This window comes from Pygoscelis adeliae, unplaced genomic scaffold, assembly GCF_000699105.1.
Source record: "Pygoscelis adeliae isolate BGI_AS28 unplaced genomic scaffold, ASM69910v1 Scaffold286, whole genome shotgun sequence".
Classification (NCBI taxonomy): domain Eukaryota; kingdom Metazoa; phylum Chordata; class Aves; order Sphenisciformes; family Spheniscidae; genus Pygoscelis; species Pygoscelis adeliae.
The window spans coordinates 7,718,307-7,732,795 of record NW_008825076.1 but is presented as its reverse complement, the minus strand read 5'-3'; the positions used below and the strand labels follow the sequence as shown (position 1 = coordinate 7,732,795).

The window sequence follows — 14,489 nt, the reverse complement described above, 5'->3', positions numbered from 1 at the left end:
GCCTGTTGCATTGGAGCTGCATTTATTGCTTGTGCTTCTCTGAAGGTGCTAAATAAGATCATCACTAAATGCATCATAGGTGAGCAGCACAGGGCAGGCTGTTGGAGGAGGCGTGGTTCAAGGACCTCAAACGCTGCACATTCCCAAGCCTTACATGCCTTTTGTTCTGAAAAATCACATAAAACATAATCTCATACTTCAGCTAAGCCAGTGTTTTTTGTTGTAGATGACAATGACTCACAGAGAAGCAAACCAGATTGAGCAGCACACGAGAGAGACTTACCAGAGGGGGGAGCAGCTCCTGCTAAACATCCAAAGCATTCAGAAAGGCATTGCAGGTAGGTAAAGAAGGGTCTCTGCTTTGTGGTTTTTTTCTGCTGGGAATGCCACGCTCTTGCTTTCAAACAGCGCTGAGTACTACATCACTTAGAAAGAACCATGGGGAAAACAAGGGGAAATACAAATGAAATGGAGATCCCTGCAGGATTCTGGCTGTTCAGGTAGACCAGGCTTATTGTGAGTCCCAGCTGTTTGGCTAAACAGTTTTTGGAAAAAACACCTTAAACTTGCACAAATGTTATTAAAATGCATAAAACCGGGGCAATCTGTACTACTGCTTCAGGAGAGATTTAGCAAAACAGGGAGTGGCTGGATCTGGGAGAGGAGGTAAAGCCACAAAAAGATGCTTGGAATGTAGCATGCGTTACTGAAACGGCCAAGGAGACAGAAACGTGGGGCAATACCTCTGAGCGATCTCGAGCAATTCCAGGTGCCTGAGTACTGCATGAAAGCTGGCTGCAGTTTGTTGAGGGTGATGTAGGGAGAGGAAGGATCTCAGTGGATAATGAAGGATATGGGTTGGTCAATGCTAACGGGGGATCTGGATTTCTCTGCAGACTTGATGCGGCAGATGGCCAGGCTTGGGGCAGCAAATGCCAGCACCACCTCCACTGAGGAGTTTCGGCAGAAGATGGCCGAGGTGGAAAGAATGCTGAGGGAGATGAAGGAGCGGACTCTGGGCAGCCAGGAGGAGCTGGCAAGGCACGAGCATGAGGAGGCTCAGAAATGTGAGTCTGGCTCAGTGGCATGGGACAGGGCTGCACAGATCCTGCTGCGTCTAGCCATTCCTCGAAGCTGGGCTTGGAGCCCATGTGAGTGCTACACAGATCATGGTCACGATTGGAGAGTGCTGTTAATAAAACAGGCACCCCCAACAAGTTTTGCAGTAGTTTTAGGGTCCCCTGTGACACTCCATTTATGGTTCCTTTTCCCTTAAGGTGAATTTTAGAGCAGATGGTACTAGCTGGGTGGTTCTGTTTGATGACCGAAAATGACAACCCTTAGAACCAGGAGTTCCCATTATTATGTATGCATCACACGTGGATGTGAATAAGTCACCCCATGTTTCTTCATATTCACTGTCCCAGGAAAGTGGTCCAGAGTAACAACCAGCAGCCTACCACCCTCAGCAGCTCTGCCATCCGGAGGGCATCCCTTGCAGGAGCAAGGCCTTGGATTGTGCTTCCACACAAATCCCCACTACATAACCAGGCACGCTGGCGCTGCGGGGAGCAAGCGCTTCTGATTAACAGGCAGTGGCAAAACATAGTTCAGCGGCTGAAAGCTGGAATTATAAACCAGCCCTTGCTAGAAATAAGTAATTTTTCACAGTGGGAGTAATCAAGCACTGGAACAGGCCTCCAGTGGGGTTTCTCCATCATCTGGAGCCTTTCAGGCATGGCCGGGTGTCTTTCTGAAAGAGATCCCCTCCCTCTCACCAGCACTGGGGGTTTGGAGACAGTTTTGGACGAGATCCTGTGCTATCCAGGCTGAAAGAGGGAGGGAGGGAAGATGGTCACTTCTAGCCTGCCAAGTGAGACCAGAACCAGGCTTTTCCACAGCCAAGCACAGAAAGAGCCCTTTAACACAGGGGGATGAATTAGCAACAGTTCTCACCTCCTCCATCCTCAGTGCTGCATCGGGTGAAGAGTGAACTGCACGCCCGCTGGGAGTCCAACCAGGACCTGGTGAGCAGCATCCGGGACCGGCTGGCGCAGCACAGCTCCCAGCTGATGGATCTCCGCGATGCCCTCAACGAGGCTGTGAACAAAACCAGGCAGACGGAGGACTTGAACAGCCTGAACCGCAACAACCTGGAGGAGAGTCAGGTAGACCTTCACCAGGTGGTCCCATATTGCCATGCAGTGAGGGGGGGGCCTACCCCGGCCCTGCCAGTGGCTAACCCTGCATCTGTGTGTCTAGCAAAAGAGCCGCGAACTCCAAAAGCAGCATGCACTGGTGCAGGAGACCCTGAGGATGGCCAAGGACTCCCTGGCCCAGGTCTCCGACTTCCTACAGAAGATGGAGAGTGCAAAGGAGGTGAGTGATGGAGGTACTTCGGCACGGGCAGAGTGCGAGGGGGTGGCAGCCCTCAGGAGTGATGTATGTCCTTGCAGGCGTACGAGAAGCTGGCAGCCCTGCTGGATGGGGCGAAGCTGCCCCTGACTGAGCGTGTCAAGAAGTTCTCCCCGGCCAGCAGCAAAATCCCCATCGTGGAGCAGGCAGAGGAGCATGCCCGGCTCCTGGATGAGCTTGCAAGGAACCTGTCCAGGTGAGGCACCAGGTCCTGACACTCAGTAGTCAGGCCATCTCCTACCAGAGTTGGGGATGGGAAACTGCAGCCCCATGCCATGGCAGGGGAGCAGCGGGTGCTATCTCCAAAGCTTTATCCTGGAGAACATCTTGTGACAAGGAACCCAAAGGCATTTTTGTATGTGGGGGCATGGGCAAGAGCCCAGGCTGAGCGGTCTCCATGGACTTCATGGCTTCATCTTCCAACACAGCATTATCCAGGGCACAAACCAGGATGGCTTTATCCAGCGGGCGATTGATGCCTCTAATGCCTACGCCAGCATCATTGAAGCTGTGAAAAAAGCCGAGCGAGCAGCCCACGATGCTGATGAGGCAGCCGGCGAGGCTTTGATGGTACGTGCCGTGGGGAAGCCCGTGAAGATGAGCAAAAGCCAAACTCCCTCGACAGTCCTCCAGCTTTTCACACCCACACATAGGGCTCTGCTGCCCCTTCCCTCTGAGACTTGAGCACTTTGTTCTGTGCCAGAGAGCAGAGCCTCTGCCACAGCTGGGGCCAGACTCTGGGGGTTTGGGTCTCCCCATCACGCCCCAGCAGCACACCCCACTGCAGTTGTCTGAATGAGCATTTTTGTGTGCAGTCAGGGCCGGAGACTGGAATTCCTCTGCAGACTCACAGGCAGTGCATGTTTGTTTTACAGAGTGTCATATCAGAAAATCTCGGGGCCATCTCTAAAGAGCTGAAGAGGAACAGCAGCAACCTGGAGGAGGCTGTGAGGAGAGAGCAGAGAAAACTGAACGAGGGTGAGAGAGGCTCCTTGCAGGGTGTGATGTCCTTCGAGCTGGACTGAGATCCAACACACAACATATGCATTTCTTTAATTGCAGCTATTAAAGGCACTCTGCAGATAGCAAAGGACAAGCTGGCTGACCTCCGTGTGAAGAAGGAGCAGCTCCTGAGCCAGCTCCAGTCTGCGCAGGACATGCTGGGCAGGGACCAAGGTTTGTCCTGGGGGTAGCTAGACTTGTTCTCTCTGCTCCCTTCCTCACACCCACGCTGTGACCCAAGGGTGCTTCCTCCCCACTCCTGGCCATCCCAGAGATTTTTCTCCTTTCTTTCCAGAGGACACGAAAGAGATGATCCAGAATGCCAAAGCAGCAGCTGCTGAGGCCAATGAAACAGCTGCGAGAGTGGAAGATACCCTGAGCAACATGAAGAAGAATCTGGATGAGTGGAAAGACCAGTATGGAGACCTTCGAAATGAAGACCTGAACCAGGCAGTCCAGGATGCCAGGAAATCTGGTGAGTGCTGAGCCTGCTGGGCTGCCAGGACTGAGTCTGGCATGAGCCAGTGCATGGACAGATGTCCCCAGAGAGCTCTGTGCTTTTGGCTGCTTCGCAGCTCCAGGTCAAGAGTAGAGGGAGGCAGCAGCCGATACTGGGTGCTTTAAGTAAGTCCTGTCCCTTTATTTTTTTCTCTCCCTGCAGTGTCTATAACACCTATACCTTTACTGCAGGAGATTGCATGCGCTAGAGCATTTTCACAAGCCCCCATCAAGGCTGCTGGATTTAGGGGATCATTCTGTGACTGCTCCCAGCTGCAGCTGCTTTGACTTGCATGTCTCAGAACTGCCTGAGCTTTACATCTCCTTCCCTCACTAACCTTCAAAACCCCTGGCTCCTCTCCAACCCCAGTGTCCAGCCTGGAAAGCACCATCCCACTGCTGCTGGGGAAGCTGAGCAGCCTGGAGAACAGGAGGAACAAGAACGCCACCGTGTCGGAGAACATTGTGCGGATCCGGCAGCTCATCACGCAGGCGAGGAACGCTGCCAGCAAGGTAGGCTCATAGGAGGGTGAGGACTGTGCATGGGGTGCCAGGGGCTTGGGGTGAATGAGGGCTTACCTGAGGGTAGTATGCAAATGGGAGGGGTATCTAGAAAAGCTCTGGGGCCACCAGGCAGGGTCCCTTTCTCATGGGAAGACTCCAGAAAATGCTTTGACTTGGTAGATCTGGCAATGACAAGAGAGGCAGCAGCAGTGGTTTCAGTGCTGTGGGTGTGAATTTCTCTCCCTCCAGGTGAAAGTCCCCATGAAGTTCAACGGCAGCTCGGGTGTGCAGGTCCGGATGCCCAGCAACCTGCAGGATTTGGCAGCCTATACATCCCTCAAATTCTACATTCAAAACCCTGAGCCCAGGAGCCGGCAGCGACGGCAGGACGGGACAGAGGAGGGGCGGGTCGTGTTGTACCTGGGCAGCCGGGAGGTGAGACAGGGCTGTGCGGGCAGGAGGAGGGCAGCGGGAGCCTGTGTTTGTAGCATCAGTGGGGGATCATGCCTGGATGTCAGCCCCTCTCCCTTCGCCTGCTCCCTGAGTGTCTTTGTGGGGAACACGACCAGGTCCTGGGTGCAGCTGTCAGCCTGGCTAGAGGTGGATGGGGAGAGAGGTGCGAATGGGGGTGCTTGGCCAGTGCAGCCCTGGGAGCATCAGGGAGAGCATCGCTTGGTGCTCCTGCCTGTCCTGAATGCCAACGTGTGGCCCTGTCTCTCCCTGCATTTAGGCCGCTGGAGACTACCTGGGCATCGTGCTCAAGGACCACAAAGTGCAGTGGGTCTACAAACTGGGCGATGAGGAGCCAGCCTCCCTAACGGTTGATGAGGATATTGGAGAGCAGTTTGCCACCATCAGTATCAACAGGTAGGAGACTGATGGGACACACCCCAAGGAAGTTCAGTGGGACACTGTCCCTGCAGTGGATGCGGGTAGTGCTATGCCCAAGCCCAGACAGGCCCTGAGCTTGCAGAGGTGCTGTGGACTCAGTCATCCAGTCATCCCTAAGTGATCAACACTGAGATACCTCAAAAAAACTATCAGGGAGATGGTGTCTTACCAGGTCATGGAGGGTCTGGGGGTTCCTGCAGGAGAGGAAAGATGAAGCTCATCATGGAGGGTCCATTCAGCCTTGTGGCAGTGCTGATAACATGAGTGCTGACTCCTTTCAATGCGCTGCTGCTATGGGGGTCCCCAGTGGGAGATGCTCCCTTTTGGTAGGGTTGTGTGGGGAGGCCCTTTGCTCAGGGAGGGCAGGGTTTGCTCCTCTTTGGGGGTCTCCCCTTGTCTTGACCATCCCTCCCTGCTGCAGGATCCTGCAGTATGGGCACATGTCAGTGATCGTGGAGAGGCAGACGGTGCACGAGACCAAGGGAGACAGTGTGGCCAAGGGGGAGCAGGGTCTGCTCAACCTTGACCCGCGCAACGTGGTCTTCTACGTGGGTGGCTACCCTTCCAGCTTCACGGTGAGACAGGCAGCAGGGGAGGGAGGCTCCATTTTCTAGGAGGTATCAGCGATACCTCTGGAGCTTCTTGGGGGGCAAAACCCTTGATTTCATGGGAAAACCAGGATCAAACTTGCCCTAACTGTCCGGTTTCATTCCCAGCCTCCTCCCACTTTGCGTTATCCCAACTACCGCGGGTGCCTGGAGCTGGACACACTGAATGAGGAGGTGGTGAGCTTGTACAACTTCCAACGCACCTTCCAGGTGGATACCACCGCTGAGAAGCCCTGCGCAAGGTAGGGCACTGTGCCCAGACTGGGGGCAGCTCTGGTCTGTGGTGCTTACCCTGACCCTTGGCTGCCCCAGAGCATGGCAGCTGGCTTTGGAGTGATACCTTGGGCCTCTTCTTGCATGGCTCAGGTCCAAGTCCACAGGAGACCCCTGGTTGACTGACGGCTCCTACTTTGATGGCACCGGTTATGCGGAGATCAAGTTTGAAAGCCAGTTTGGCACCACCAAGCGCTTCGAGCAGGAGATCCGGGTGGTCTCCTACAACGGCATCCTCTTCTTCCTGGAGAATCAGGCAGGTGCTTGCTCCCCTGGGGAGTCTTCACCCCTCAACCAGTGGGCTAGGACAATCCCAGCCCCACTTGCAGGCATTCCCAGTTCAGGGCCCCAGGGAGGAGAGGGCAATGCTACTTGGAGCAGCATTTCTGCACTATTGTTAAAAGCCACAAGAGGGCTGGACCCAGACCTCACAGCAGAGGCAATTGCTTGCCTGGTGCTGGAAGGACTCCCCTGAACTCCAGGAGCACCCATGCGCAGACCCTCTGAGCTGGGCCAGGGTTCGCTGGGGCAGGCAGTGCTGCAAGGAGCATTTCCAGCCTGCAGTGCCGTCCCTGTGCCCCAGCACAGGGCTGCTGTTTGCAGATAAATCCCCAATAATTGTTGCAGTGATGCGTCAAGGCACCAGCAGTGGGACCACTGGTGCTAAAGGGCAGGTCAGGCTCAGCACCACAGGCACCGGGATGTGGGGCTGAGTGTCTGTCCTGCCTCCCCCAGGGTCAGTTCCTGTGTCTGGCCATCCGGGATGGGAAGCTGGTGCTTTACTATGACTTCAGCACTGGCCTGGAGATAGCAAAACCCAGCAGCAACTCCTCCTCCCTCACCATCAGCAGCACCACAAACAAAGCGGTAAGGGGGAACAGCCGCCTGCCCGGCTTGCTTGGAGGGCTCCTCATCCAGAGGGTAGAGGGGGCACCCGGATCCTTGTTTTTGGCAGGGGAGAGCTGTAAGAAGTTCTTTGACTAGAGCCATGAACCAGACACCTCGTGCTGCCCTCTGTGATGGACCTAATTGCCCCAGGCTGGCAGATCATTTTTCTCCTCTGTCTCCAGATCCAGATTTTCCTTCTCAAAATGAATAACAAGAAGCGCATCCTGGTGCGGCTGGAGCGCCTCACCATCTTCATGGTGGAGCAGGAGAACTCCCTGGAGAATGCTGTTTCCTACTACCTGGGTGGTGTGCCCCCTGCTGTGCTGCCCCCCAGGTGGGTCCAGGCCGTGGTGGGGTGGGACAGTCTACATCTTCCCCTCCAGTGTCCCTGGTGGTGGCCCTGGCCCTTTCTCAGCCACATCCAGGGCTGTTGGGGCCCTGCTGAAGCTCTGGGGGGAGATTTCCTCTTGCTGCCCATCACCATGAGCTTTTGAGGATGGGACGTGAGGGATGAGGTGCTGGTGGGTGTCACTGAGACCTCCTCTGCCGTTCTGGGTGCTTTGGAGCAACCTTGTGCCTGAGGCACTGGAGATACCCGTGGCCATCATGGGTCCTTCCCAGGCACTCTGTTTGAAGGGCTGCGGGGCCAGATCCTGCCCAGGACTGGATCCTGCCTGGGGTTGTCCTCATAACACTGCTTGCTTCTCCTGCAGCTTGAAAGCGCTCTTCCCCACGGGTGGGCCCATCCGGGGCTGCATGAAGGGCTTGAAGGCTCTTGGCAAATACGTTGACCTGAAGCGCATGAGCACTGTCGGCGTGAGCTACGGGTGCACCTCGGACCTCCTGGTAAGCACAAAGCCCTGGCAGCCTGGCCGGCATGCTGGGGCAAGGGTCTGTCAGGGAAGGGGAGCACAGGACCCCCAGGACAGGCCCAATCTCCCCTTGTTCACACAGAAACAAGCATAAAATCCCCAGGTCCTCGGTGCAGGGGGGTTGTGGCAAGGTGCTCCACATGGCATCCATAGCACTGGCTGGATCCAGCGAGGACCTGAGCGCCTCCTAGCACACCTGCAGCGCCAGGGCCAGGCTCTCACCTCGCCTCCATGGTGTCCCTTGCAGGTGGCTCGGTCAGTCAGCATCCACGGCCACGGCTACCTGACCCTGGCCCTGAAGGACGTGCCAGGGCTGCGGGACTTCTACAGCGGCTTCAGCTTCCGGACGAGCCAGCGCGAGGGGCTGCTCTACCACCACACCACCCAGGTGGGTATCTGCTCCTGCTCTGGGGATGGTGCTGCTCCTCCTTGGGAAAGGGGGGGATTTTGGTGGGGCCAGGGCGTGAATCCACAGTGAAATCTACACCCTGAGCTCCTGGAGGGTGGTGGGGAATTGGCTGTTCCTTGGGGTTCAGCTGCTGAGCAGCAATGGGGCGATGCTTTCTGCAGGAGGGGACGTGCCAGGTGTCCCTCCAGAGGGGCCAACTGACCTTGAACCTGCTGGAAACAGAAGTCACCACTGAAAATGCCTATGCAGATGACAGGACCCACTACATGGCCTTCTACAGCGATGCTCGTGGGTACGTGTCCTGGCAGTGCATGGGGAATGACGTGCTGATGGCCACAGGGACCCACTCAGCCTACGCTGCTCATCCCCCGCAGGGTCCGGCTGTACATGGACGATGAGCTGCAAGACACCGCAGCAGGCACTGGGTCCAGCCAGCGCAGCGACGGGCAGGGTAGGCGGGCGCCCCTTCCCCCTTGGGGGGCCACCCAGGCCGGCAGCAGCCTCACTGGCTGCATCGGGAATGTCTTTGTCAAGCGGTGAGCGTTGCCATGCCATTTCCCAGAGAGCAGGGCTCTCAGCCCCTTCCTGCCTCCTGGCTGGCCTGGTGATGGGGATCCCTTCTCCCTGTGCGTAGGACGTCAGAGCCACAGATGGTGGTGGACCTGCAGGAGAATGTGGAGAGCATCAATGTCACCATGAGCTGTCCTTGGGGTGAGCAGCCACAGCAGCTCAGAGTCACTCCAAAGAAGGACAGGCGGAAACCCAAGGTACCAGCTGCTGCCAAAACTCCCCACATCCTCCTCCCCATCCTTCTTAGATGCCACTGTTGCCCCCTCGCTGAGCAGCTCTGCCCTGTGACACCTGCAGGGATGCTCCCCTCACTCCATTCTTCGGTGCATCTTCTGTAGGTGCTGGGCAAGCCTGCCTCAAAGGACCGCCGCCATGGTCGGGATGGGCTCTGCCGGCTGCACCCGCTGCCCCATGCAGCCAGGGGCACCTTCCGCTTCGGGGGTGCCCCAAGCAGTCGCTGGGAGTTTGAGGAGATTCCAGCCTCCTTTGGCCAGAGGTGAGGCTCACCCCATGTCCACCCCACACAAGCTCGGCCCTGGGGACCATTGCTTGGAGAGCAGGTGTCCCTTGCAGTTGTGGGAGAGCAGGGTGCTCCCGTCACTCCCCTGTCCCTGCAGGTCCCATTTCTCCCTGGAGGTGAAGCTGAACTCCTCCAGCGGGCTGCTCTTCTATGTGGCGGGCAAGCGGGGCACCTTCATGGCTCTCTTTGTCTCCAACGGGCGCTTTGTCTTCCTGGTGGATGTCGGCAGGCGCCGCCTGCGCCTCCGCAGCAAAGACAAGTACCATGACCGGCGGTGGCACACGGTGAGCAGAGGTTCAGGGCTCAGCAGGACCTCCTTGAGCCACGTTGTTTCCGTGAGCCCCCCATCACCAGGTGCCCGTGCAGGGGTTAGCTTGGTGCAGCCCCGCTCTGGGCATTGCTTCCTAATTGCACATGGGATACCCGCAGTCCCACGGGAGCAAAGGGGACAGCAAAAACAGAGCCAGGGCTGGCTGAACCTCTGAGCTGAGGTCTCCCTTCCCTGGGTGCAGCCCTGGGGCTCCTCCCAATCCAGAAAACCCCCAGCCCTGGCACTGACCTTTGGTTCTTGCAGGTCTTCTTCAGCAGAGACCAGAGCCGAGCCCAGCTGGTCATTGATGGGCTGCGAGCCCAGGATGCTGCAGTGGCCACTGCAGGGCTCTTTGTGGCCCAAGCCCCCTTGTATGTGGGGGGGATCTCGGCTGGAAAAGCTAAGGCTCACATACCGGTAAGGGCTTGGTGGTCCCATGGCATCACCCTATCGGCCAGTTCCCGTGCCTGCCCTTTTTTGGCTCCTCCACGCTCACTCTGGTGGCTAATCTCAACAGGTTGCATCAGCCTCCAGCTTCGACGGCTGCCTGAGGAACCCACTGCTGGATGGGAGGCCCCTGGGTCCCCCCTCACGCACCTTTGGGGTGACACCGTGCTACGAGGGCGCACTGGAGAGCGGGGTCTTCTTCGCTGCGGATGGCGGGTCCGTCGTCCTAGGTACCCCACAGCAGCCTGGGCTGGCTCCCACAGCCCTGGGACTGGGAGGGATGCGTCTCATGGGAGGTCCCTTGTCCCCTTCCTCACCAGTAGTATTTCTCTTCCAGCTGATGCAGTGGCAACCGAGCAGGACTTGGAGGTGACACTGGAGGTCCGTCCCCGCAGTGCCTCTGGTCTCATCTTCCACGTCGCCACGAGGAGAAGCCACCATCTCCTGTTGTACATGGAAGAGACGAAGGTAGTGGGAGGGTGGCTTCCCCACAGGTTCTCAGTGGCAGCAGCCGCCATCTCCTGCCCATCCCACTCAGCTCACTGGGCTCTAATGGGTTTGTCTCACACACCAGGTCACTGTGAAAGTGAACGCTGGGGCTGACGAGTTCTCTGCATCGGTGACATGCCCATCTCTCTGCGACGGGCAGTGGCACACCATTGCAGGTGAGGTGACAGCCAGCACTTGGCTCTGGGACGCTGCTCTACTCCTGCGCAGCCCACATCTCCTGGGGGGAGTCTGAGGCCCTTCCTTGGGTATTTAAACCCCAGCTCCCACCTGTATGCACTTAATTTGGGAGATTGTAGCAACTATTAAGTAATTTCCTAATTAAGAGTCCTTGCCTGATCTTGTTAGTGCTGTCAGATCTGGTGGGCAGGAGAGACAGGGTGTTTCCCCAGGTCACGGAGCAGCTGGTGAGGCCAGGGGTGTTCCACGGTCCTGCTGGGCCAGTCGTGGCCTTGGCTCCAGCCAGGGCTGTCCTGCTGACAGCGAAAGCCCACCTGCATCCAAAGGGCTCAAAGCCCACACCTGGGACCAGGGATTTGCAGGATTCACACTTGTATGGGCAAAACTCGGCCTTTAATGTATTTGCCATTGAGCAAGAGCTAAGGTTTTGCATCAAGCCCTTTCTAGGACTGGGGGTCACAGCTACAGCCCCCCGTCTCAGCACAGCTCTATTTTAAGCCCTCATCTTGCCTGACCCAGCACCGAGTAAGAGCCATCATGTGCTCCTGGCGCATTTTCAGCTTCAGGACCTCTCCCCATCCGTGGCTGGAGCCAGCCTGAGCCGATCCCCTTACGCCCGGCATGTGCTGTCCCACGCCGCTGGGAGAGGGCAGCCCTCTTCACTAGATCAAGACACAATGGCTGCTGTGGCCAAAGGACAGAGTTTGGGGGAGGCTCTCCAAACTCTGGGCGTTTCCCAAGAGCCAGGCCAGGTCCTCTGACCCTCCTAGTAGTTTTGCTCTGCTCCAGCACTCGTCTGTGCCAGAGGGCGGAGGTGGACTTGCTCTCCGGGTGAGGAAGCAGCACTGACTCTTGTTTTCTTTCAAAGTTACCAAACGGAAAAACATAATCCAGGTTGATGTGGACACGGAAGGCAACTACACAGTGGGACCCAGCCAGCCTCCTGCACCCAGCGCAAGGGCGACCTTCTACATGGGAGGGCTGCCAGGTGAGTTGGGAGAGACGCGCTCCAGAACAAAATACGCCAAAGCCAAGAGAGATACTATTCCAGGTGCAAGACAGAGGTACGCAATCCCCTGCCCTCTTATTAGCCAGACTAACGCTTGCTTTTACTTGTTCCTTCTGCAGAGACCGACAAGGCCAGCACAGTGTCACCGTTACCTCCCCTCTCTCATTACATGGGCTGTGTAAGGAACCTCGTGATTAACCGGAGCCACGTGGACCTGCCGCGAGCCGGGACTGTCAGGGGCTCCGTTGGCCTTAAGGGTTGCCCCGTGCTGTAAGTAAGTGCACCTCTGTGTACAGCCTGACCACAGAAAGCTGCACTGCTCCCTCGGCCCCAGACGTCACCTGTTCGATAGCATTAACCGTGGTCAAACATACTTGATCTCCAGCGACTGCAGGCGCAAGTCTGGGGCCAAAACCAGAGAGGGGCCACAAATCCAAGGGGAAGGAGGGCAGGGGAGGAAGGTGGGGAGAAGGGGGCACTTCGGGGACATCTTTCACAAATATAACCAACAAGTTGGAGGATGTGGAGGCAGGTCTGGCTCCTTCCCCGGTGGTCAGGCATCTGCAACAGGACTCAGGCTGCCACATGGCGCGTGGTAAGAGCAACTGTCCTCTACAGAGCATGGGCTGAAGCACACAGCAGCCGTGCATCATGTCCTAAATCCTGTTCCCTCTACCCCACACTTACAACGCACACAGATTTAGTTCACGGAACACTTGAGGATATTAATAAGTCACAGACTGTCTTCTGCTGAAGGCTGTAGGCAGTTTCTGTTTTATAATAAATGCAATTAGGACAAACTGGATTAATTCCATCACTTTTGTGTTTTTATAAGCAAGGACGCATTTAACCTCCCCCCAAGGGCAGTCTCAGTTCACCTGCTGTTGTTACACAAAGAGCTCTGCAAGGGGGAACTTGGACAAAATTCTGTTCACAGAATTAGCATCTTCTTATCAGATTAATTTATAAGAATCAAAAAAAAGGAACAGAATAGGCTGGGAGAACTGCTGAGGGAAAGCAGAAAGACACAAATACCACTCTGACTCTGCAGTTGCGTTCAGCGCTGGTAGATACACTGACAAAAGTCCTGTTGCACGAAGCAAGAAACTGTTGCTTGAAAGGGAAGAAATAAAGAAAGGTTACCTCCGAGTCTGGCTGGGTGTGAGAGGTGCCACTTGGTCCTCACTCACCCTGCCAGCAGCTGCCCTTCCCCTGCTCGGCCTCACTCATGCCTGTTGTAGTGCAGTCTTCACTTGAAAAAAACTTTTTCTCCCAAGACACCTAGTTCACTTGTGCACTTGCACGTCATATATATATTTGTGTGTGTGTGTGTATATATCTAGCCACTTGGGGACAAAAATCTTGCTTCTGAAATGGACTTATAACTTATATCATTATATTGTGCTTTTTTTTATGAGGGGTAAATATTGTAAAATGGGTTTTTAACATGTCCATCTTAAACAAGTGTAATTATGACCTGTTTTTAAGTTGTAGTATTAAAGATGGTCTTTGTAAATCACTGGTACATACTTTGGAGTCGAATAAAGTTTTATGTTACTCTCTTTCACTTTACCGGCAAAGAGCAAGTCTAAGGCTGATGTAGAACTGGAAGAGGCATAATCACCACCTCAGGAAGTAGCACAACAGGGACGTTATAGTTGTATTTGCCATAAGCAGCCCCCTCCTAGTACGGCAGCTGCGGCGGTAGTGCGCTGTTCAAAGGCGACGTCCTGCACCCAGGGCAGGACGACCCTTGCAGCAGTACATGTGGGACGACGACTGGGTGAGCTGGCAGCCCTGCAGATCACAACCTGGTGGGCCCCAAACTGGATGGCAGCCAGCAACGCGTCCTTGAGATGCTCCTTACTCACACAATCACAGGGCTCAACCCTTTTAGCACAAGGAAATTGGAAGAATTAGTCCAGCCTCGTGTCAAAAGCATCAAAACTGAACAGTAAGGAACTCCACTGAAAATAAAGAGCAAGTACTGCTTTAAGTGTGCATGTTAAACAGACTGAGAAAGAACAGTATAGCAGATAAAGAAAATTCCTTTATTTGTAGATTTATATAAGCGTAATATGAAGTTAGTAATCCTACTGCAGTTGCTTAAGTTAGTATCTAGGAATATCTGTAAGGAAGAGCAAATAACTTAATCTAAACTCATATCTTCCTCTTCATCTTTCTTGTCCTTAGAGTCTCCTTCCTTTTGGTCTGACTTGACACTGTTCTGCATTGCTTTGGCAAATGCTTCTACATCTAGAAGTTAAACACATTAGTTATTTAACTTTGCACTTTCTGGGATGGAGTTCATTGTCCACGTGAGGTTAAGCTTCATTACTTGGAAAGTAAACAGTTGCTTTAATAAGAATCTATTGGCAGGGAAGAAAATTTTAACACATTCAATATATAACACACATCTGGATCTCTGACATAGCCACATTTCCTGCACTTTTAACTGTGCACAGGCAGCTTAAGACCAGCATTACTTCAGTCATGGTGTGGGTTCTCAAAGCTCATCAGGTAAAACAGATACCCCTCCCCACAGTGCTACAGGCCCCTACTGTGTTCACTTACTTCAGATGAAAA

The 14,489-nt window shown here is 55.0% G+C and overlaps 2 protein-coding genes across 5 annotated transcripts in view; one reads left to right on the top strand and one right to left on the bottom strand.

Annotated features, from left to right (window-relative positions):
- LAMA5 (laminin, alpha 5) overlaps positions 1–12,186 on the top strand; it is a 53,184-nt gene extending 40,998 nt beyond the window's left edge. Inside the window, 30 exon segments of the mRNA XM_009326801.1 lie at positions 227–338; positions 897–1,067; positions 1,972–2,168; positions 2,263–2,379; positions 2,457–2,611; positions 2,844–2,985; positions 3,291–3,393; positions 3,478–3,591; positions 3,713–3,892; positions 4,286–4,428; positions 4,669–4,854; positions 5,150–5,286; positions 5,732–5,885; positions 6,027–6,160; positions 6,285–6,447; positions 6,927–7,058; positions 7,262–7,413; positions 7,793–7,925; positions 8,199–8,339; positions 8,522–8,652; positions 8,735–8,896; positions 8,995–9,127; positions 9,269–9,426; positions 9,548–9,734; positions 10,025–10,177; positions 10,278–10,437; positions 10,545–10,675; positions 10,782–10,872; positions 11,763–11,882; positions 12,023–12,186. Coding sequence (XP_009325076.1) covers positions 227–338; positions 897–1,067; positions 1,972–2,168; positions 2,263–2,379; positions 2,457–2,611; positions 2,844–2,985; positions 3,291–3,393; positions 3,478–3,591; positions 3,713–3,892; positions 4,286–4,428; positions 4,669–4,854; positions 5,150–5,286; positions 5,732–5,885; positions 6,027–6,160; positions 6,285–6,447; positions 6,927–7,058; positions 7,262–7,413; positions 7,793–7,925; positions 8,199–8,339; positions 8,522–8,652; positions 8,735–8,896; positions 8,995–9,127; positions 9,269–9,426; positions 9,548–9,734; positions 10,025–10,177; positions 10,278–10,437; positions 10,545–10,675; positions 10,782–10,872; positions 11,763–11,882; positions 12,023–12,177 — 4,347 coding nt within the window. The 3' untranslated portion in view covers positions 12,178–12,186.
- A 1,748-nt stretch (positions 12,187–13,934) lies between these two features.
- ADRM1 (adhesion regulating molecule 1) overlaps positions 13,935–14,489 on the bottom strand; it is an 8,870-nt gene continuing 8,315 nt past the window's right edge. For all 4 annotated transcript variants that reach the window (XM_009326800.1, XM_009326799.1, XM_009326797.1 and 1 more), the window contains one exon: positions 13,935–14,159. In XM_009326800.1, coding sequence (XP_009325075.1) covers positions 14,053–14,159 — 107 coding nt within the window. In that variant the 3' untranslated portion in view covers positions 13,935–14,052. The remainder of the gene's footprint in view (positions 14,160–14,489) is intronic.